At 50.9% G+C, this 24,000-nt stretch overlaps 1 protein-coding gene across 4 annotated transcripts in view; it reads right to left on the bottom strand.

The window, feature by feature from the left end:
- LOC135536001 (voltage-dependent T-type calcium channel subunit alpha-1H-like) overlaps nt 1–24,000 on the bottom strand; it is a 123,463-nt gene that overhangs the window by 69,891 nt on the left and 29,572 nt on the right. For all 4 annotated transcript variants that reach the window (XM_064962398.1, XM_064962399.1, XM_064962396.1 and 1 more), the window contains exons 7-12: nt 20,573–20,811; nt 18,551–18,717; nt 12,436–12,900; nt 10,351–10,739; nt 4,279–4,430; nt 2,449–2,634 (exon numbers count right to left, since the gene is read on the bottom strand). In XM_064962398.1, coding sequence (XP_064818470.1) covers nt 2,449–2,634; nt 4,279–4,430; nt 10,351–10,739; nt 12,436–12,900; nt 18,551–18,717; nt 20,573–20,811 — 1,598 coding nt within the window. The remainder of the gene's footprint in view (nt 1–2,448; nt 2,635–4,278; nt 4,431–10,350; nt 10,740–12,435; nt 12,901–18,550; nt 18,718–20,572; nt 20,812–24,000) is intronic.

Below are 24,000 nucleotides of genomic sequence, written 5' to 3'. Positions count from 1 at the left end.
TGTACCACCCCCTGTATGTTGGTTAGCGCGCCAGGCAGTGCTAGTTAGGTAAGACCTGGGTGGACCACCCCCCTGTATGTTGGTTACTGCGCCAGGCGGTGCTAGTTAGGTAAGACCTGGGTGGACAACCCCCTGAATGTTGGTTAGTGGTGGTGCTAGTTAGGTAAGATTTGGGTGGACCACCCCCTGTATGTTGGTTAGTGGTGGTGCTAGTTAGGTAAGACCTGGGTGGACCACCCCCTGTATGTTGGCTAGTGGTGGTGCTAGTTAGGTAAGACCTGGGTGGACCACCCCCTGCATGTTGGCTAGCGTGCCAGGCGGTGCTAGTTAGGTAAGCCCTGGGTGGACCACCCCCTGTATGTTGGTTAGCGTGCCAGGCGGTGCTAGTTAGGTGAGACCTGGGTGGACCACCCCTCTGTATGTTGGTTAGCGCGCCAGGCGGTGCTAGTTAGTTAAGACCTGGGTGTACCACCCCCTGTATGTTGGTTAGCGCGCCAGGCGGTGCTAGTTAGGTAAGACCTGGGTGGACCACCCCCCTGTATGTTGGTTAGCGCGCCAGGCGGTGCTAGTTAGGTAAGACCTGGGTGGACCACCCCCTGTATGTTGGTTAGCGCGCCAGGAGGTGCTAGTTAGGTAAGACCTGGGTGGACAACCCCCTGTATGTTGGTTAGCGCGCCAGGCGGTGCTAGTTAGGTAAGACCTGGGTGGACCACCCCCTGTATGTTAGTTAGCGCACCAGGCGGTGCTAGTTAGGTAAGACCTGGGTGGGTCACACCCCTGTATGTTGGTTGGGTCACCCCCCTGTATGTTGGTTAGCGCGCCAGGTGGTGCTCGTTAGGTAAGACCTGGGTGGACCACCCCCTGTATGTTGGTTAGCGCGCCAGGCGGTGCTAGTTAGGTAAGACCTGGGTGGACCACCCCCTGTATGTTGGTTACTGCGCCAGGCGGTGCTAGTTAGGTAAGACCTGGGTGGACCACCCCCCTGTATGTTGGTTAGTGGCGGTGCTAGTTAGGTAAGACCTGGGTGTACCACCCCCTGTATGTTGGTTAGCGCGCCAGGCAGTGCTAGTTAGGTAAGACCTGGGTGGACCACCCCCCTGTATGTTGGTTAGTGGCGGTGCTAGTTAGGTAAGACCTGGGTGTACCACCCCCTGTATGTTGGTTACTGCGCCAGGCGGTGCTAGTTAGGTAAGACCTGGGTGGACCACCCCCTGTATGTTGGTTAGTGGTGGTGCTAGTTAGGTAAGACCTGGGTGGACCACCCCTGTATGTTGGCTAGCGCGCCAGGCGGTGCTAGTTAGGTAAGACCTGGGTGGACCACCCCCTGTATGTTGGTTAGCGCGCCAGGCGGTGCTAGTTAGGTAAGACCTGGGTGGACCACCCCCTGTATGTTGGTTAGTGGTGGTGCTAGTTAGGTAAGACCTGGGTGGACCACCCCCTGTATGTTGGCTAGCGCGCCAGGCGGTGCTAGTTAGGTAAGACCTGGGTGGACCACCCCCTGTATGTTGGTTAGCGCGCCAGGCGGTGCTAGTTAGGTAAGACCTGGGTGGACCAACCCCCTGTATGTTGGTTAGTGGTGGTGCTAGTTAGGTAAGACCTGGGTGGACCACCCCCCTGTATGTTGGTTAGCGCGCCAGGTGGTGCTCGTTAGGTAAGACCTGGGTGGACCACCCCCTGTATGTTGGTTAGTGGTGGTGCTAGTTAGGTAAGACCTGGGTGGACCACCCCCTGTATGTTGGCTAGCGCGCCAGGCGGTGCTAGTTAGGTAAGACCTGGGTGGACCACCCCCTGTATGTTGGTTAGCGCGCCAGGTGGTGCTCGTTAGGTAAGACCTGGGTGGACCACCCCCTGTATGTTGGTTAGTGGTGGTGCTAGTTAGGTAAGACCTGGGTGGACCACCCCCTGTATGTTGGCTAGCGCGCCAGGCGGTGCTAGTTAGGTAAGACCTGGGTGGACCACCCCTGTATGTTGGTTAGCGCGCCAGGCGGTGCTAGTTAGGTAAGACCTGGGTGGACCAACCCCTGTATGTTGGTTAGTGGTGGTGCTAGTTAGGTAAGACCTGGGTGGACCACCCCCCTGTATGTTGGTTAGCGCGCCAGGTGGTGCTCGTTAGGTAAGACCTGGGTGGACCACCCCCTGTATGTTGGTTAGCGCGCCAGGCGGTGCTAGTTAGGTAAGACCTGGGTGGACCAACCCCCTGTATGTTGGTTAGTGGTGGTGCTAGTTAGGTAAGACCTGGGTGGACCACCCCCCTGTATGTTGGTTAGCGCGCCAGGTGGTGCTCGTTAGGTAAGTAGTGGGAAAGCAGGTATGAGAGGAGACTCTTTAATTGTTACTTTGTTTGCTTTGGTTTCGTCCAGCCCCTTTCCCCCGACATCACCGTGTTCCCTCCACCAAGAGGCGTACGTAACAGTGTGTGTGTGTGTGTGTGTGTGTGTGTGACACTACCTGAAGGTGAAGATGAAGAGCATGAGCAGTGTACAGAAGGTGGCTACGTTGTCCATAGTCTTCATCAGAACCACCAGCTGTCTGCGCAGGGCGGGCAGGAACCGGACCAGCTTCAGGACTCGCAGCAGACGGAAGGTACGCAGGACAGACAGACCGCCGTCCGCCTGCCCAACGATCTCCCAGACACTGGAACACACACACACTAAGGTTGGCAGGACTGACAGACCGCCGTCCGCCTGCCCAACGATCTCCCAGACACTGGAACACACACACACTAAGGTTGGCAGGACTGACAGACCGCCGTCCGCCTGCCCAACGATCTCCCAGACACTGGAACACACACACACTAAGGTTGGCAGGACTGACAGACCGCCGTCCGCATGCCCAACGATCTCCCAGACACTGGAACACACACACACTAAGGTTCGGGGGACGGACAGACCGCCGTCCGCCTGCCCAACGATCTCCCAGACACTGGAACACACACACACTAAGGTTGGCCGGACGTACAGACCGCCGCCCGCCTGCCCAACGATCTCCCAGACACTGGAACACAGACACACTAAGGTTGGCAGGACGGACAGACCGCCGTCCGCCTGCCCAACGATCTCCCAGACACTGGAACACAGACACACTAAGGTTCGGGGGACGGACAGACCGCCGTCCGCCTGCCCAACGATCTCCCAGACACTGGAACACACACACACTAAGGTTGGCAGGACAGACAGACTGCCGTCCGCCTGCCCAACGATCTCCCAGACACTGGAACACACACACACTAAGGTTGGCAGGACGGACAGACCGCCGTCCGCCTGCCCAACGATCTCCCAGACACTGGAACACACACACACTAAGGTTGGCAGGACTGACAGACCGCCGTCCGCCTGCCCAACGATCTCCCAGACACTGGAACACACACACACTAAGGTTGGCAGGACTGACAGACCGCCGTCCGCCTGCCCAACGATCTCCCAGACACTGGAACACACACACACTAAGGTTCGGGGGACGGACAGACCGCCGTCCGCCTGCCCAACGATCTCCCAGACACTGGAACACAGACACACTAAGGTTGGCAGGACTGACAGACCGCCGTCCGCCTGCCCAACGATCTCCCAGACACTGGAACACACACACACTAAGGTTGGCAGGACGTACAGACCGCCGTCCGCCTGCCCAACGATCTCCCAGACACTGGAACACAGACACACTAAGGTTGGCAGGACTGACAGACCGCCGTCCGCCTGCCCAACGATCTCCCAGACACTGGAACACAGACACACTAAGGTTGGCAGGACGGACAGACCGCCGTCCGCCTGCCCAACGATCTCCCAGACACTGGAACACAGACACACTAAGGTTGGCAGGACAGACAGACCGCCGTCCGCCTGCCCAACGATCTCCCAGACACTGGAACACAGACACACTAAGGTTGGCAGGACGGACAGACCGCCGTCCGCCTGCCCAACGATCTCCCAGACACTGGAACACACACACACTAAGGTTGGCAGGACTGACAGACCGCCGTCCGCCTGCCCAACGATCTCCCAGACACTGGAACACACACACACTAAGGTTGGCAGGACGTACAGACCGCCGCCCGCCTGCCCAACGATCTCCCAGACACTGGAACACACACACACTAAGGTTGGCAGGACAGACAGACCGCCGTCCGCCTGCCCAACGATCTCCCAGACACTGGAACACACGACACACACACTTTACGGTAACACACACACACACACACACACACACACACACACACACACACACACACACACACACACACACACACACAGACACTGCTGGAGAGATCTGTCTCACACCCACCTGATGATGACGATGATACCGTCGAAGATGTTGTAGGGGTTCTTGATATAGCCGAAGAGACCGAAGGCCAGCAGCTTGAACATCATCTCCAGGAGGAACATGCAGGTGAACACGATGTTACTGATCTCCAGGACATCAGTCAACTGTACCGGCTGGGCAGAGAGGAGAGACGGAGAGGGGGGGTGAGGAGGGGACGGGGAGAGGGGGGATGAGGAGGGGACGGGAGAGGGGGGGGATGAGGAGGGGACAGGAGAGAGGGGGATGAGGAGGGGACAGGAGAAACGGAGAGGGGGGATGAGGAGGGGACAGGAGAGAGGGGGGATGAGGAGGGGACGGGGAGAGGGGGATGAGGAGGGGACGGGGAGAGGGGGATGAGGAGGGGACGGGAGAGAGGGGGGGATGAGGAGGGGACAGGAGAGAGGGGGATGAGGAGGGGACGGGGAGGGATGAGGAGGGGACGGGGGATGAGGAGGGGGACGGGAGAGAGGGGGATGAGGAGGGGACGGGAGAGAGGGGGGATGAGGAGGGGGACGGGAGGGGGGATGAGGAGGGACGGGAGAGAGGGGGATGAGGAGGGGACGGGAGAGAGGGGGGATGAGGAGGGGACAGGAGAGAGGGGGATGAGGAGGGGACGGGAGAGAGGGGGATGAGGAGGGGACGGGAGAGAGGGGGATGAGGAGGGGACGGGAGAGAGGGGGATGAGGAGGGGACGGGGAGAGGGGGATGAGGAGGGGACAGGAGAGAGGGGGATGAGGAGGGGACAGGGAGAGGGGGGATGAGGAGGGAGACGGAGAGAGGGGGATGAGGAGGGGACGGGAGAGAGGGGGATGAGGAGGGGACGGGAGAGAGGGGGGATGAGGAGGGGACGGGAGAGAGGGGGGATGAGGAGGGGACGGGAGAGAGGGGGGGATGAGGGAGAGGGGGGATGAGGGACAGGAGAGATGGAGAGGGGGATGAGGAGGGGACGGGAGAGAGGGGGATGAGGAGGGGACGGGAGAGAGGGGGATGAGGAGGGGACGGGAGAGAGGGGGATGAGGAGGGGACGGGGAGAGAGGGGGATGAGGAGGGGACGGGAGAGAGGGGGATGAGGAGGGGACGGGAGAGAGGGGGATGAGGAGGGGACAGGAGAGATGGAGGGGGGATGAGGAGGGGACGGGAGAGAGGGGGATGAGGAGGGGACGGGAGAGAGGGGGGATGAGGAGGGGACGGGAGAGGGGGGATGAGGAGGGACGGGAGAGAGGGGGGATGAGGAGGGGACAGGAGAGAGGGGGATGAGGAGGGACGGGAGAGAGGGGGATGAGGAGGGACGGGAGAGAGGGGGGATGAGGAGGGGACGGGAGAGAGGGGGAGGAGGAGGGGACGGGAGAGAGGGGGATGAGGAGGGGACGGGAGAGAGGGGGATGAGGAGGGGACGGGAGAGAGGGGGGATGAGGAGGGGACGGGAGAGAGGGGGGATGAGGAGGGGACGGGAGAGAGGGGGGATGAGGAGGGGACAGGAGAGAGGGGGGATGAGGAGGGGACGGGAGAGAGGGGGATGAGGAGGGGACGGGGAGAGGGGGATGAGGAGGGGACGGGAGAGAGGGGGATGAGGAGGGGACGGGAGAGAGGGGGATGAGGAGGGGACGGGAGAGAGGGGGGATGAGGAGGGGACGGGAGAGAGGGGGGATGAGGAGGGGACGGGAGAGAGGGGGATGAGGAGGGGACGGGAGAGAGGGGGGGATGAGGAGGGGACAGGAGAGAGGGGGGATGAGGAGGGGACGGGAGAGAGGGGGGATGAGGAGGGGACGGGAGAGAGGGGGATGAGGAGGGGACGGGAGAGAGGGGGATGAGGAGGGGACAGGAGAGAGGGGGATGAGGAGAGACGGAGAGGGGGATGAGGAGGGGACGGGAGAGAGGGGGATGAGGAGGGGACGGGAGAGAGGGGGATGAGGAGGGGACGGGAGAGAGGGGGGGATGAGGAGGGGACGGGGAGAGAGGGGGATGAGGAGGGGACAGGAGAGAGGGGGATGAGGAGGGGACAGGAGAGATCCAGAGGGGGGGGTGAGGAGGGGACGGGAGAGAGGGGGATGAGGAGGGGACGGGAGAGAGGGGGATGAGGAGGGGGACGGGAGAGAGGGGGATGAGGAGGGGACGGGAGAGAGGGGGATGAGGAGGGGACGGGAGAGAGGGGGATGAGGAGGGGACGGGAGAGGGGGGGGATGAGGAGGGGACAGGAGAGATGGAGAGGGGGATGAGGAGGGGACGGGAGAGAGGGGGATGAGGAGGGGACGGGAGAGAGGGGGATGAGGAGGGGACGGGAGAGAGGGGGATGAGGAGGGGACGGGAGAGAGGGGGATGAGGAGAGGTCAGGGAGAGAGGGGGATGAGGAGGGGACAGGAGAGATGGAGAGGGGGATGAGGAGGGGACGGGAGAGAGGGGGGGATGAGGAGGGGACGGGAGAGAGGGGGATGAGGAGGGGACGGGAGAGAGGGGGGATGAGGAGGGGACGGGAGAAACGGAGAGGGGGGATGAGGAGGGGACGGGAGAGAGGGGGATGAGGAGGGGGACGGGAGAGAGGGGGGATGAGGAGGGGACGGGAGAGAGGGGGATGAGGAGGGGACAGGAGAGATGGAGAGGGGGAATGAGGAGGGGACAGGAGAAATGGAGAGGGGGGATGAAGATGGGACAGGAGAGAGGGGGATGAGGAGGGGACAGGAGAGATGGAGAGGGGGGATGAGGAGGGGACAGGAGAGACGGAGAGGGGGGATGAGAGACGGAGAGGAGAGAGGGGGATGAAGAGGGGACAGGAGAGAGGGGGATGAGGAGGGGACAGGAGAGACGGAGAGGGGGGATGAGGAGGGGACAGGAGAGAGGGGGGATGAGGAGGGGACGGGAGAGAGGGGGATGAGGAGGGGACGGGAGAGAGGGGGGATGAGGAGGGGACGGGAGAGAGGGGGGATGAGGAGGGGACGGGAGAGAGGGGGATGAGGAGGAGACAGGAGAGAGGGGGGGATGAGGAGGGGACGGGAGAGAGGGGGGATGAGGAGGGGACGGGAGAGAGGGGGATGAGGAGGGGACGGGGAGAGAGGGGGGATGAGGAGGGACGGGAGAGAGGGGGATGAGGAGGGGACGGGAGAGAGGGGGGATGAGGAGGGGACGGGAGAGAGGGGGATGAGGAGGGGTCAGGAGAGAGGGGGATGAGGAGGGGACGGGAGAGAGGGGGATGAGGAGGGGACGGGAGAGAGGGGGATGAGGAGGGGACGGGAGAGTGGGGGGATGAGGAGGGGACAGGAGAGAGGGGGGATGAGGAGGGGGCGGGAGAGACGGAGAGGGGGATGAGGAGGGGACGGGAGAGGGGGGGATGAGGAGGGGACGGGAGAGAGGGGGGGATGAGGAGGGGACGGGGAGAGAGAGGGGATGAGGAGGGGATGGGAGAGAGGGGGATGAGGAGGGGACGGGAGAGAGGGGGATGAGGAGGGGACGGGAGAGAGGGGGATGAGGAGGGGACGGGAGAGAGGGGGGATGAAGAGGGGACGGGAGAGAGGGGGGGATGAGGAGGGGACGGGAGAGACGGAGAGGGGGGATGAGGAGGGGACAGGAGAGACGGAGAGGGGGGATGAGGAGGGGACAGGAGAGACGGAGAGGGGGGATGAGGAGGGGACAGGAGAGACGGAGAGGGGGATGAGGAGGAGACAGGAGAGAGGGGGGATGAGGAGGGGACAGGAGAGGGGGGATGAGGAGGGGACAGGAGAGACGGAGAGGGGGGATGAGAGATGGAGAGGAGAGAGGGGGATGAAGAGGGGACAGGGAGAGAGGGGGATGAGGAGGGGACAGGAGAGATGGAGAGGGGGATGAGGAGGGGACAGGAGAGATGGAGAGGGGGATGAGGAGGGGACAGGAGAGATGGAGAGGGGGGATGAGGAGGGGACAGGAGAGACGGAGAGGGGGATGAGGAGGGGACAGGAGAGAGGGGGATGAGGAGGGGACGGGAGAGAGGGGGATGAGGAGGGGACGGGAGAGTGGGGGGATGAGGAGGGGACAGGGAGAGAGGGGGATGAGGAGGGGGCGGGAGAGACGGAGAGGGGGGATGAGGAGGGGACGGGAGAGGGGGGGGGATGAGGAGGGGACGGGAGAGAGGGGGGATGAGGAGGGGACGGGAGAGAGAGGGGATGAGGGAGGGGATGGGAGAGAGGGGGATGAGGAGGGGACGGGAGAGAGGGGGGATGAGGAGGGGACGGGAGAGAGGGGGATGAGGAGGGGACGGGAGAGAGGGGGATGAAGAGGGGACGGGAGAGAGGGGGGGATGAGGAGGGGACGGGAGAGACGGAGAGGGGGGATGAGGAGGGGACAGGAGAGACGGAGAGGGGGGATGAGGAGGGGACAGGAGAGACGGAGAGGGGGGGATGAGGAGGGGACAGGAGAGACGGAGAGGGGGGATGAGGAGGAGACAGGAGAGAGGGGGATGAGGAGGGGACAGGGAGAGAGGGGGATGAGGAGGGGACAGGAGAGACGGAGAGGGGGGATGAGAGATGGAGAGGAGAGAGGGGGATGAAGAGGGGACAGGAGAGAGGGGGATGAGGAGGGGACAGGAGAGATGGGAGGGGGGATGAGGAGGGGACAGGAGAGATGGAGAGGGGGATGAGGAGGGGACAGGAGAGACGGAGAGGGGGGATGAGGAGGGGACAGGAGAGAGGGGGGATGAGGAGGGGACAGGAGAGATGGAGAGGGGGGATGAGGAGGGGACAGGAGAGACGGAGAGGGGGGATGAGAGACGGAGAGGAGAGAGGGGGGATGAAGAGGGGACAGGAGAGAGGGGGATGAGGAGGGGACAGGAGAGACGGAGAGGGGGATGAGGAGGGGACAGGAGAGAGGGGGGATGAAGAGGGGACGGGAGAGAGGGGGGATGAGGAGGGGACGGGAGAGACGGAGAGGGGGATGAGGAGGGGACAGGAGAGACGGAGAGGGGGGATGAGGAGGGGACAGGAGAGACGGAGAGGGGGGATGAGAGATGGAGAGGAGAGAGGGGGGGATGAAGAGGGGACAGGAGAGACGGAGAGGGGGGATGAGGAGGGGACAGGAGAGAGGGGGGGATGAGGAGGGGACAGGAGAGATGGAGAGGGGGATGAGGAGGGGACAGGAGAGATGGAGAGGGGGATGAGAGACGGAGAGGAGAGAGGGGGATGAAGAGGGGACAGGAGAGAGGGGGATGAGGAGGGGACAGGAGAGATGGGGGATGAGGAGGGGACAGGAGAGATGGAGAGGGGGGATGAGGAGGGGACAGGAGAGACGGAGAGGGGGGATGAGGAGGAGACAGGAAAGATGGAGAGGGGGATGAGGAGGAGACAGGAGAGACGGAGAGGGGGGATGATGAGGGGACAGGAGAGAGGGGGATGAGGAGGGGACAGGAGAGACGGAGAGGGGGTTGATGAGGGGACAGGAGAGAAGGAGAGGGGGGATGAGGAGGGGACAGGAGAGACGGAGAGGGGGATGAGGAGGGGACAGGAGAGACGGAGAGGGGGATGAGGAGAGACGGAGAGGGGGATGAGGAAGGGACAGGAGAGAAGGAGAGGGGGGTGAGGAGGGAGGGGACAGGAGAGACGGAGAGGGGGGTGAGGAGGGGAAAGGAGAGAAGGAGAGGGGGGATGAGGAGGGGACAGGAGAGACGGAGAGGGGACAGGAGAGACGGAGAGGGGGATGAGGAGGGGAGAGGAGAGACAGAGAGGGGGGGATGAGGAGGGGAGAGGAGAGAAGGAGAGGGGGGATGAGGAGGGGACAGGAGAGACGGAGAGGGGGATGAGGAGGGGACAGGAGAGACGGAGAGGGGGAATGAGGAGGGGACAGGAGAGACAGAGAGGGGGATGAGGAGGGGACAGGAGAGACGGAGAGGGGGAATGAGGAGGGGACAGGAGAGACAGAGAGGGGGGATGAGGAGGGGACAGGAGAGATGGAGAGGGGGATGAGGAGGGGACAGGAGAGAGGGGGGGATGAGGAGGGGACAGGAGAGACGGAGAGGGGGAATGAGGAGGGGACAGGAGAGACAGAGAGGGGGGATGAGGAGGGGACAGGAGAGAGGGGGGATGAGGAGGGTCCTACCTGTTGATGGTATTCTATCCCCATACTGAGAGTGTTGATGAGGATGGAGGTCATGATCCCTCTGTTGAAGTACTTGCTGTCTACGATGCATTTCAGTCTGTCTCTGAATCCTGTCCCCAGCTCCAGCAGCCTGTTACTGGCCCTCTTCACCCCGAGCCCCAGCCCTGCCCCCAGCCCTGCCTTCCGCCGGCGCCTCCCACGGCTGCCGCGCCCCTCTCCTCCCTGGGGGAAGTCGTGCAGGGTGTGGGCCTCTCCCCTAGACCCCTCCAGGTCGCTCAGGTCCAGCTCCATGCCCTCTAGGGCGCGGGCACACAGCGGGCAGCCCAACAGCTCCAGGAGGAGAGGGGAGGGAACCACGCCAGCCAGCTGGTACAGCAGCCGAGGACGGCCTGGAGGGAGAGAGAGAGAGAGAGAAACAATTTTTTTATTTAGTTTGATCAAATATATTTCAATATTTATTTTTGAAAGTATGTTGATATTAAACAGATAGAGGAGAAAGACAGAGAGAGAGAGAGAGGTCGAAGGGCGGCAGGTCAGATTGGAAGCCGTGCCAACACTGAGGCTGTGTCATTACCATTAGACGAGTCGGGACGACAGGACACCGAGTCTAACAGGATCATATCTACAGCCACAGGGCTGCACCTGACATTACATATCCCTACGTAGCCCTGAAGCTCTGGCCAACAGTGGTGTGCACTACATAGGGACTAGTGTGCCGTTGGGGACACGGACCCTGGAGGACTGACGTGAGGCTGGTCTTCCTGTCTTCCTGGTAGCTAAGGAATGAATGTCCTGAATAAACAGAATGATGTGACGAGGAAGACAGACTGAGAATCGGCTCTATGCTGACCTCGCGGTTCAGGTCTGATCCCTCCCCTCTCCTCTCCTCTCCTCTCCTCTCCATCTCCCTCTCCCTCTCCCTCTCCTCTCTTCTCCTCCCCTCTCCTATCCTCTCCTCTCCTCTCCTCCCCTCTCCTCTCCTCCTCTCCTCTCCCTCTCCCCTCCCCCTCTCCTCCCCTCCCTCTCCCCTCCCATGCCCTCTCCTCTCCTGTCCTCTGCTCTCCTCTCCTCTCCCTCCTCTCCTCCTCTCCTCTCCTCTCTCAATCCTTCTCCTCTCCTCCCCTCCCCTCTCCTCTCCTCTCCTCCTCTCCTCTCCTCTCCTCCCTCAATCCTTCTCCTCTCCTCTCCTCTCCTCCCCTCTCCTTCCCTCCCCTCTCCTATGTATTCACTAATGCCTCCAGCATTTGAAGCATGGATTTCCTGTCAGGACTGTAAGTGGTGTTACAGACAGAAACAGCAGTACTGAACTAAAAGGATCAGTGGAGATTCGCAATTAAAATAGGCCTTTTAGTCCGGGATGACGTTCAATCTGTGTCCGGGAACCTGGCCCAAATACCTGTCTAGTGAAACAGAGGTAGCAAGTTCTACTATAGAAATGCTGTGTATAGAGAGATGGTTCTTACTAGTTCTACTATAGAAATACTGTGTATAGAGAGATGGCTCTTTCTAGTTCTACCATAGAAATATTGTATATAGAGAGATGGCTCTTTCTAGTTCTACTATAGAAATATTGTGTGTATAGAGAGATGGCTCTTTCTAGTTCTACTATAGAAATACTGTGTATATAGTGATGGTTCTTACTAGTTCTACTATAGAAATACTGTATGTAGATAGATGGTTCTTACTAGTTCTACTATAGAAATACTGTGTATATATAGAGATGGTTCTACTATAGAAATATTGCGTATATAGAGAGATGGTTCTTACTAGTTCTACTATAGAAATATTGTGTATATAGAGAGATGGTTCTACTATAGAAATACCGTGTATATATAGAGAGATGGCTCTTTCTAGTTCTACTATAGAAATACTGTATATATAGAGATGGTTCTTACTAGTTCTACTATAGAAATACTGTGTATATAGAGAGATGGTTCTTACTAGTTCTACTATAGAAATACTGTGTATCTATAGAGATGGTTCTTACTAGTTCTACTATAGAAATACTGTGTATATATAGAGATGGTTCTTACTAGTTCTACTATAGAAATACTGTGTGTATATATAGATAGAGATGGCTCTTACTGTGCTGTCCCATGAGTTGGTGCAGCTTGCTGAGGGGGTCCGGACTGTTTTCTGAGAGGGGCGAGGGCTGTGTGGGGAGGGGCCTCTGGGCCTGTTTGGGGAGGGGTATGTGGGGTTGTGTGGGTTGGGGGCTGTGGGGGTGTGTGGGGAGGGGGCTGTAAGGCTGTGTGGGGAGGGGGATGTGGAGGCTTGTGGGGAGGGTGTTGTGGGGGTGTCTGGGGAGGGGGTTGTGGGGGTGTGTGGGGATGTGAGGCTGTGTGGGGAGGGGCTTGTGGGGGTGTGAGGGGAGGGGGTTGTGGGGGTCTGTGGGGGTGCAGCTGCGGTAGCTGCAGACGAAGGAGGGCAGGATGGTGGGGTAGTTCATCCCTCCGTTCAGACGACCCAGGAGAGACGACCCCAGCCCAGGGGTCACAGAAGGGTCACGACCCGGGACAGAAAGTGACCTCATCTCCAGCTCCTCCCCACCTGTAGGAGTCATTATGTTGATTTAATTAATGAATGTTAGTCAGACATCTTTTCACGGCAGGTAAATACCTATTCAAATCATCATGAACATTAGATTCAGGTAAAGATCTATTCAAATCATCATGAACATTAGATTCAGGTAAAGATCTATTCAAATCATCATGAACATTAGATTCAGTTAAAGATCTATTCAAATCATCATGAACATTAGATTCAGGTAAAGATCTATTCAAATCATCATGAACATTAGATTCAGGTAAACGCCTATTCAAATCATCATGAACATTAGATTCAGGTAAAGACCTGTTCAAATCATCATGAACATTAGATTCAGGTAAAGATCTATTCAAATCATCATGAACATTAGATTCAGGTAAAGATCTATTCAAATCATCATGAACATTAGATTGAGGTAAAGACCTATTCAAATCATCATGAACATTAGATTGAGGTAAAAAGTACAATCCTTTAGTTTCAGGTACAACGACTCATAAATAGTATAATCCACAGTCCTATTCCACTGTAGTATAATCCACAGTCCTATTCCACTGTAGTATAATCCACAGTCCTATTCCACTGTAGTATAATCCACAGCCCTATTCCACTGTAGTATAATCCACAGTCCTATTCCACTGTAGTATAATCCACGGCCCTATTCCACTGTAGTATAATCTACAGTCCTATTCCACTGTAGTATAATCCACAGTCCTATTCCACTGTAGTATAATCCACAGTCCTATTCCACTGTAGTATAATCCACAGTCCTATTCCACACCGTAGTATAATCCACAGTCCTATTCCACTGTAGTATAATCCACAGTCCTATTCCACTGTAGTATAATCCACAGTCCTATTCCACTGTAGTATAATCCACAGCCCTATTCCACTGTAGTATAATCCACAGTCCTATTCCACTGTAGTATAATCCACAGTCCTATTCCACTGTAGTATAATCCACAGCAATATTCCACCGTAGTATAATCCACAGTCCTATTCCACTGTAGTATAATCCACAGTCCTATTCCACTGTAGTATAATCCACAGTCCTATTCCACTGTAGTATAATCCACAGCAATATTCCACCGTAGTATAATCCACAGTCCTATTCCACTGTAGTATAATCCACAGTCCTATTCCACTGTAGTATAATCCACAGTCCTATTCCACCGTAGTATAATCTACAGTCCTATTCCACACCACATAGTATAATCTACAGTCCTATTCCACTGTAGTATAATCCACAGTCCTATTCCACCGTAGTATAATCTACAGTCCTATTCCACACCACATAGTATAATCTACAGTCCTATTCCACTGTAGTATAATCCACAGTCCTATTCCACTGTAGTATAATCCACAGCAATATTCCACCGTAGTATAATCCACAGTCCTATTCCACTGTAGTATAATCCACAGTCCTATTCCACTGTAGTATAATCCACAGTCCTATTCCACCGTAGTATAATCTACAGTCCTATTCCACACCACATAGTATAATCTACAGTCCTATTCCACTGTAGTATAATCCACAGTCCTATTCCACACCGTAGTATAATCCACAGTCCTATTCCACCGTAGTATAATCCACAGTCCTATTCCACCGTAGTATAATCCACAGTCCTATTCCACTGTAGTATAATCCACAGTCCTATTCCACACCGTAGTATAATCCACAGTCCTATTCCACTGTAGTATAATCCACAGTCCTATTCCACTGTAGTATAATCCACAGTCCTATTCCACTGTAGTATAATCCACAGTCCTATTCCACCGTAGTATAATCCACAGTCCTATTCCACCGTAGTATAATCCACAGTCCTATTCCACTGTAGTATAATCCACAGCAATATTCCACCGTAGTATAATCCACAGTCCTATTCCACTGTAGTATAATCCACAGTCCTATTCCACTGTAGTATAATCCACAGTCCTATTCCACCGTAGTATAATCTACAGTCCTATTCCACACCACATAGTATAATCTACAGTCCTATTCCACTGTAGTATAATCCACAGTCCTATTCCACCGTAGTATAATCTACAGTCCTATTCCACACCACATAGTATAATCTACAGTCCTATTCCACTGTAGTATAATCCACAGTCCTATTCCACTGTAGTATAATCCACAGCAATATTCCACCGTAGTATAATCCACAGTCCTATTCCACTGTAGTATAATCCACAGTCCTATTCCACTGTAGTATAATCCACAGTCCTATTCCACCGTAGTATAATCTACAGTCCTATTCCACACCACATAGTATAATCTACAGTCCTATTCCACTGTAGTATAATCCACAGTCCTATTCCACACCGTAGTATAATCCACAGTCCTATTCCACCGTAGTATAATCCACAGTCCTATTCCACCGTAGTATAATCCACAGTCCTATTCCACTGTAGTATAATCCACAGTCCTATTCCACACCGTAGTATAATCCACAGTCCTATTCCACTGTAGTATAATCCACAGTCCTATTCCACTGTAGTATAATCCACAGTCCTATTCCACTGTAGTATAATCCACAGTCCTATTCCACCGTAGTATAATCCACAGTCCTATTCCACCGTAGTATAATCCACAGTCCTATTCCACTCTAGTATAATCCACAGTCCTATTCCACTGTAGTATAATCCACAGTCCTATTCCACTGTAGTATAATCTACAGTCCTATTCCACCGTAGTATAATCTACAGTCCTATTCCACCGTAGTATAATCCACAGTCCTATTCCACTGTAGTATAATCCACAGTCCTATTCCAATGTAGTATAATCCACAGTCCTATTCCACCATAGTATAATCCACAGTCCTATTCCACCGTAGTATAATCCACAGTCCTATTCCACCGTAGTATAATCCACAGCCCTATTCCACAACACCGTAGTATAATCCACAGTCCTATTCCACCGTAGTATAATCCACAGTCCTATTCCACCGTAGTATAATCCACAGTCCTATTCCACCATAGTATAATCCACAGTCCTATTCCACCGTAGTATAATCCACAGTCCTATTCCACCGTAGTATAATCCACAGTCCTATTCCACCATAGTATAATCCACAGTCCTATTCCACCGTAGTATAATCCACAGTCCTATTCCACCGTAGTATAATCCACAGTCCTATTCCACACCACTGTAGTATAATCCACAGTCCTATTCCACCGTAGTATAATCCACAGTCCTATTCCACTGTAGTATAATCCACAGTCCTATTCCACTGTAGTATAATCCACAGTCCTATTCCACTGTAGTATAATCCACAGTCCTATTCCACCGTAGTATAATCCACAGTCCTATTCCACACCACTGTAGTATAATCCACAGTCCTATTCCACCGTAGTATAATCCACAGTCCTATTCCACAACACCGTAGTATAATCCACAGTCCTATTCCACCGTAGTATAATCCACAGTCCTATTCCACTGTAGTATAATCCACAGTCCTATTCCACCGTAGTATAATCCACAGTCCTATTCCACTGTAGTATAATCCACAGCCCTATTCCACTGTAGTATAATCCACAGTCCTATTCCACCGTAGTATAATCCACAGTCCTATTCCAAACCACTGTAGTATAATCCACAGTCCTATTCCACCGTAGTATAATCCACAGTCCTATTCCACCGTAGTATAATCCACAGTCCTATTCCACTGTAGTATAATCCACAGTCCTATTCAACACCACCGTAGTATAATCCACAGTCCTATTCCACTGTAGTATAATCCACAGTCCTATTCCACCGTAGTATAATCTACAGTCCTATTCCACACCACCGTAGTATAATCCACAGTCCTATTCCACTGTAGTATAATCCACAGTCCTATTCCACCGTAGTATAATCTACAGTCCTATTCCACTGTAGTATAATCCACAGCCCTATTCCACTGTAGTATAATCCACAGCCCTATTCCACTGTAGTATAATCCACAGTCCTATTCCACCGTAGTATAATCTACAGTCCTATTCCACCGTAGTATAATCTACAGTCCTATTCCACCGTAGTATAATCCACAGTCCTATTCCACCGTAGTATAATCCACAGTCCCATTCCACTGTAGTATAATCCACAGTCCTATTCCACTGTAGTATAATCTACAGTCCTATTCCACTGTAGTATAATCCACAGTCCTATTCCACTGTAGTATAATCCACAGTCCTATTCCACCGTAGTATAATCCACAGTCCTATTCAACACCACGTAGTATAATCTACAGTCCTATTCCACCATAGTATAATCCACAGTCCTATTCCACTGTAGTATAATCCACAGTCCTATTCAACACCACCGTAGTATAATCTACAGTCCTATTCCACACCACCGTAGTATAATCTACAGTCCTATTCCACTGTAGTATAATCCACAGTCCTATTCAACACCACGTAGTATAATCCACAGTCCTATTCCACTGTAGTATAATCCACAGTCCTATTCAACACCACCGTAGTATAATCTACAGTCCTATTCCACCATAGTATAATCCACAGTCCTATTCCACTGTAGTATAATCCACAGCCCTATTCCACTGTAGTATAATCCACAGTCCTATTCCACTGTAGTATAATCCACAGCCCTATTCCACTGTAGTATAATCCACAGTCCTATTCCACACCACCGTAGTATAATCCACAGTCCTATTCCACCGTAGTATAATCCACAGTCCTATTCCACCGTAGTATAATCCACAGTCCTATTCCACTGTAGTATAATCCACAGTCCTATTCCACCGTAGTATAATCCACAGCCCTATTCCACTGTAGTATAATCCACAGTCCTATTCAACACCACCGTAGTATAATCCACAGTCCTATTCAACACCACCGTAGTATAATCCACAGTCCTATTCCACCGTAGTATAATCCACAGTCCTATTCCACTGTAGTATAATCCACAGTCCTATTCCACCGTAGTATAATCCACAGCCCTATTCCACCGTAGTATAATCCACAGTCCTATTCCACTGTAGTATAATCCACAGTCCTATTCCACTCTAGTATAATCCACAGTCCTATTCCACTGTAGTATAATCTACAGTCCTATTCCACTGTAGTATAATCCACAGTCCTATTCCACCGTAGTATAATCCACAGTCCTATTCCACACCACTGTAGTATAATCCACAGTCCTATTCCACTGTAGTATAATCCACAGTCCTATTCCACCGTAGTATAATCCACAGTCCTATTCCACCGTAGTATAATCCACAGTCCTATTCCACTGTAGTATAATCCACAGTCCTATTCCACTGTAGTATAATCTACAGTCCTATTCCACTGTAGTATAATCCACAGTCCTATTCCACTGTAGTATAATCCACAGTCCTATTCCACCGTAGTATAATCCACAGTCCTATTCCACTGTAGTATAATCCACAGTCCTATTCCACACCGTAGTATAATCCACAGTCATATTCCACACCACTGTAGTATAATCTCTTAGTGAAGATCTACGTCCATATTCCCTCTGTATTGCACACGGCCACGTTTGTACCCCGAGAACAATAATCTGGTCGTGTTGCTCCGCCGACAACGTTGCAGCAAACGGCAGATCTCACAACGCCCGGTTAGGTATTTAACAACACATCTGACAGCCGTCTAACGTCTGACTGCACAGTTTGTTTGTTTACGGGTCTAGTCTACGAACCTGTTGCTACGGCGGTGTGTCCTCCGTTGCTGTGCCGACAGTGGTGGCGCTGGTGATGCTGCAGCAGGTTGTGTACGGGGCGGAGCCAGGGGGCGTTTCCGGATGTTCTGCGGCCGACCCCCGGACCACTTCCTCCTCCGTTAGGGTTCACCTTCTTACGACGCTTACTGACGCACATGTAATCAGTAAACAGGAAGCAGGACGAATACAACTTCATTCACTTTTACAACAGGAAGTTGAATTTATCCTAGGCTTTATTCACTACAACGAGTCAGCTGGAACAGGAAGTTGAATTTATCCTAGGCTTTATTCACTACAACGAGTCAGCTAGAACAGGAAGTTGAATTTATCCTGGGTTTTATTCACTACAACGAGTCAGCTAGAACAGGAAGTTGAACTTATCCTAGGCTTTATTCACTACAATGAGTCAGCTAGAACAGGAAGTTGAATTTATCCTGGGTTTTATTCACTTTTACAACGAGTTAGCTAGAACAGGAAGTTATACAGCGCCTTCAGTATTCAGACCACTTGACTTATTCCATAATTTATTACGTTACAGCCTTTTTCTAAAATTGATTAAATAGTTTTTTCCCCCTCATCAATCTACACACAATATCCCATAATGACATCACAATATCCCATAATGACATCACAATACCCCATAATGACATCACAATACCCCGTAATGACATCACAATACCCCGTAATGACAAAGCAAAAACAGGTTTTTAGACATTTTTTGCTAATTTATAAAAACTAAAAACGCTTACATAAGTATTCAGATCCTTTACTCAGTACTTTGTTGAAGCGCCTTCGGCAGTGATTACAGCCTTGAGTATTCTTGGGTTTCACCCTACAATCTTGGCACACCTGTATTTGGGGAGTTTCTCCCATTCTTCTCTAGCAGATCCTCTCAAACTCTGTCAGGTTAGATGGGGAGCGTTGCTGCTAAGCTATTTTCAGGTTTCTCCAGAGATGTTGGGTTCAAGTACGGGACACTCAAGGACATTCAGAAACTTGTTCCAAAGCCACTCTTGTGTTTTCTTGGCTAAGTGCTTAGGGTCGTTGTCCTGTTGGGTTTACATCAAGGATGTCTCTGTGCTCCGTTCATCTTTGCCTCGATCTTGACTCGTCTCCCTGCTGCTGAAAAACATCCCCACAGCATGATGCTGCCACCACCATGCTTCACAGTGGGGATGGTGCCAGGTTTCCTCCAGACATGACATTTGCATTCAGGCCATAGAGTTCAATCTTGGTTTCATCAAACCAGAGAATCTTGTTTCTCATGGTCTGAGAGTCCTTTAGTTGCCTTTTGGCAAACTCCAAGTGGGCTGTCGTGTGCCTTTTACTGAGGAGTGGCTTCCGTCTGGCCTAATTGGTGGAGTGCTGCAGAGATGGTTGTCCTTATGGAAGGTTCTCCCATCTCCACAGAGGAACTCTGGAGCTCTGTCAGAGTGACCATCGGGTTCTTGGTCACCTCCCTGACCAAGGCCCTTCTTCCCCGATTGCTCAGTTGGCCGGGCGGCCAGGTCCAGGAAGAGTCTTGGTGGTTCCAAACTTGTTCAATTTAAGAATGATGGAGGCCACTGTGTTCTTGGGGACCTTCAATGCTGCAGAAATGTTTTGGTACCCTTCCCCAGGTGAAAATAAAATAAAAAATAAAAAATCTGTACCTCGACACAATCCTGTCTCGGAGCTCTACAGACAATTCCTTTCATGTCATTATGGGGTATTGTATGTAGATTGCTGACAGATTTAAAAAATAAAATCAATTTTATAATAACATTTACATTTAAGTCATTTAGCAGACGCTCTTATCCAGAGCGACTTACAAATTGGTGAATTCACCTTCTGACATCCATAATAAGACTGTAATTTAAACAAAATGTGTAAAAATTCAAGGGGTTTGAATACTTTCCGAAGGCTCTGTATATAATATGTAAATACATATTTGAAAACTAAAAAGACTTTCAAAAATAAGTTGAAATAATAATAATGAATTTGTTGTTGTCGTCGTCCTACCTGTGCCAGGTTGTGTACATGCGTTGTACTCGTCGGGTCAGTTTACGGTAGAGGTGTGAGACATATCTCAGCATCTCTTCGTAGCAGGATCCCGGTTCGCTGTAGCTGGCCAGAGTACTGTCGTTGGACATGTAACGCGCTCGCTGCTCACGCATCAACGCGTTCTCACGCTGCTTCGTCTCCGCAAACTGGGTCGCTATGACTACCAGGCACAGGTTGATCATGAAGAAAGAGCCCACCTGACGAAGAGAGGGAGGGAGGGAGGGAGGGAGAGAGGGTGAGGGTGAGAGAGAGAGAGGGTGAGGGTGAGAGAGAGAGAGGGTGAGGGTGAGAGAGAGAGAGAGAGAGAGAGAGAGAGAGGGAGGGAGGGCAAAGAACGTACACAGAGTTAGAAGATGGGAAAACTACTACTACTACTGGTTGTGGGACAACCAGTAGCCATCACAGAGTTTCAGGTCATTATTAAAGGCCCATTCCGTCATTTAGTTAAATTGAAGGTTTTATATCACTGAAACCAGGCAGTTGAATGATGTAAGGGACTGGACTGTGTGAATTTGACAGAAATACAACTGACTCACTCTGCAGACGAGCGCATAACGCTCGCGTTGGAAAAAAAGAAAAAGTACAAATACACGATATTCATTTCATTTAAACTGCTTGCGTCAACGAGCCTCTGCGTCACCAGGCGCTAAAATACAACTTGGTTCTGTTTGTGACTCCCCTCGTTTTGGTGTTTCGGAGCATATTCCCACGTGGGTGACTGAAAGATGGACTGAGGTTCGCACTCCAGTCCAGTTGGTGGTGTTAGAGCAACCGGCATATACAATCCACAGAAGAAGAAGATACTGTACTCTGATTCTATACTGATCTCTGATTCTAAACTGATCTCTGATTCTATACTGTAGTCTGATTCTATACTGATCTCTGATTCTATACTGATCTCTGATTCTATTCTGATCTCTGATTCTATACTGTACTCTGATTCTATACTGTACTCTGATTCTATACTGTACTCTGATTCTATACTGTACTCTGATTCTATACTGATCTCTGATTCTATACTGTACTCTGATTCTATACTGTACTCTGATTCTATACTGTACTCTGATTCTATACTGATCTCTGATTCTATACTGATCTCTGATTCTATACTGATCTCTGATTCTATACTGATCTCTGATTCTATACTGTACTCTGATTCTATACTGTACTCTGATTCTATACTGATCTCTGATTCTATACTGATCTCTGATTCTATACTGATCTCTGATTCTATACTGTAGTCTGATTCTATACTGATCTCTGATTCTATACTGATCTCTGATTCTATACTGTACTCTGATTCTATAATAGACTCTGATTCTATACTATACTCTGATTCTATACTGTACTCTGATTCTATACTGATCTCTGATTCTATACTGATCTCTGATTCTATATTGTAGTCTGATTCTATACTGATCTCTGATTCTATACTGTAGTCTGATTCTATACTGATCTCTGATTCTATACTGTACTCTGATTCTATACTGTACTCTGATTCTATACTGTACTCTGATTCTATACTGTACTCTGATTCTATACTGTACTCTGATTCTATACTGTCCTCTGATTCTATACTGTACTCTGATTCTATACTGATCTCTGATTCTATACTGATCTCTGATTCTATACTGATCTCTGATTCTATACTGTACTCTGATTCTATACTGATCTCTGATTCTATACTGTAGTCTGATTCTATACTGATCTCTGATTCTATACTGATCTCTGATTCTATACTGATCTCTGATTCTATACTGATCTCTGATTCTATACTGTACTCTGATTCTATACTGATCTCTGATTCTATACTGTACTCTGATTCTATACTGATCTCTGATTCTATACTGTACTCTGATTCTATACTGATCTCTGATTCTATACTGTAGTCTGATTCTATACTGATCTCTGATTCTATACTGTACTCTGATTCTATACTGATCTCTGATTCTATACTGTAGTCTGATTCTATACTGTACTCTGATTCTATACTGATCTCTGATTCTATACTGATCTCTGATTCTATACTGTACTCTGATTCTATACTGTACTCTGATTCTATACTGATCTCTGATTCTATACTGTCCTCTGATTCTATACTGATCTCTGATTCTATACTGTAGTCTGATTCTATACTGTACTCTGATTCTATACTGATCTCTGATTCTATACTGATCTCTGATTCTATACTGTACTCTGATTCTATACTGATCTCTGATTCTATACTGTCCTCTGATTCTATACTGTCCTCTGATTCTATACTGATCTCTGATTCTATACTGTAGTCTGATTCTATACTGTACTCTGATTCTATACTGATCTCTGATTCTATACTTATCTCTGATTCTATACTGTACTCTGATTCTATACTGTACTCTGATTCTATACTGATCTCTGATTCTATACTGTACTCTGATTCTATACTGATCTCTGATTCTATACTGTACTCTGATTCTATACTGATCTCTGATTCTATACTGTAGTCTGATTCTATACTGTACTCTGATTCTATACTGATCTCTGATTCTATACTGATCTCTGATTCTATACTGTACTCTGATTCTATACTGTACTCTGATTCTATACTGATCTCTGATTCTATACTGTACTCTGATTCTATACTGATCTCTGATTCTATACTGATCTCTGATTCTATACTGTACTCCGATTCTATACTGATCTCTGATTCTATACTGATCTCTGATTCTATACTGTACTCTGATTCTATACTGTACTCTGATTCTATACTGTACTCTGATTCTATACTGTACTCTGATTCTATACTGTACTCTGATTCTATACTGTACTCTGATTCTATACTGATCTCTGATTCTATACTGTAGTCTGATTCTATACTGTACTCTGATTCTATACTGATCTCTGATTCTATACTGTAGTCTGATTCTATACTGTACTCTGATTCTATACTGTACTCTGATTCTATACTGATCTCTGATTCTATACTGTAGTCTGATTCTATACTGTACTCTGATTCTATACTGTACTCTGATTCTATACTGATCTCTGATTCTATACTGTAGTCTGATTCTATACTGATCTCTGATTCTATACTGTAGTCTGATTCTATACTGTACTCTGATTCTATACTGATCTCTGATTCTATACTGTAGTCTGATTCTATACTGTACTCTGATTCTATACTGATCTCTGATTCTATACTGTAGTCTGATTCTATACTGTACTCTGATTCTATACTGTACTCTGATTCTATACTGATCTCTGATTCTATACTGTACTCTGATTCTATACTGTACTCTGATTCTATACTGATCTCTGATTCTATACTGTAGTCTGATTCTATACTGTACTCTGATTCTATACTGTACTCTGATTCTATACTGATCTCTGATTCTATACTGTACTCT

Source organism: Oncorhynchus masou, unplaced genomic scaffold, assembly GCF_036934945.1.
Source record: "Oncorhynchus masou masou isolate Uvic2021 unplaced genomic scaffold, UVic_Omas_1.1 unplaced_scaffold_543, whole genome shotgun sequence".
In the NCBI taxonomy this organism is placed as follows: domain Eukaryota; kingdom Metazoa; phylum Chordata; class Actinopteri; order Salmoniformes; family Salmonidae; genus Oncorhynchus; species Oncorhynchus masou.
The sequence above is the reverse complement of the archived record's forward strand: the minus strand, read 5'-3'. Positions and strand labels throughout refer to the sequence as shown.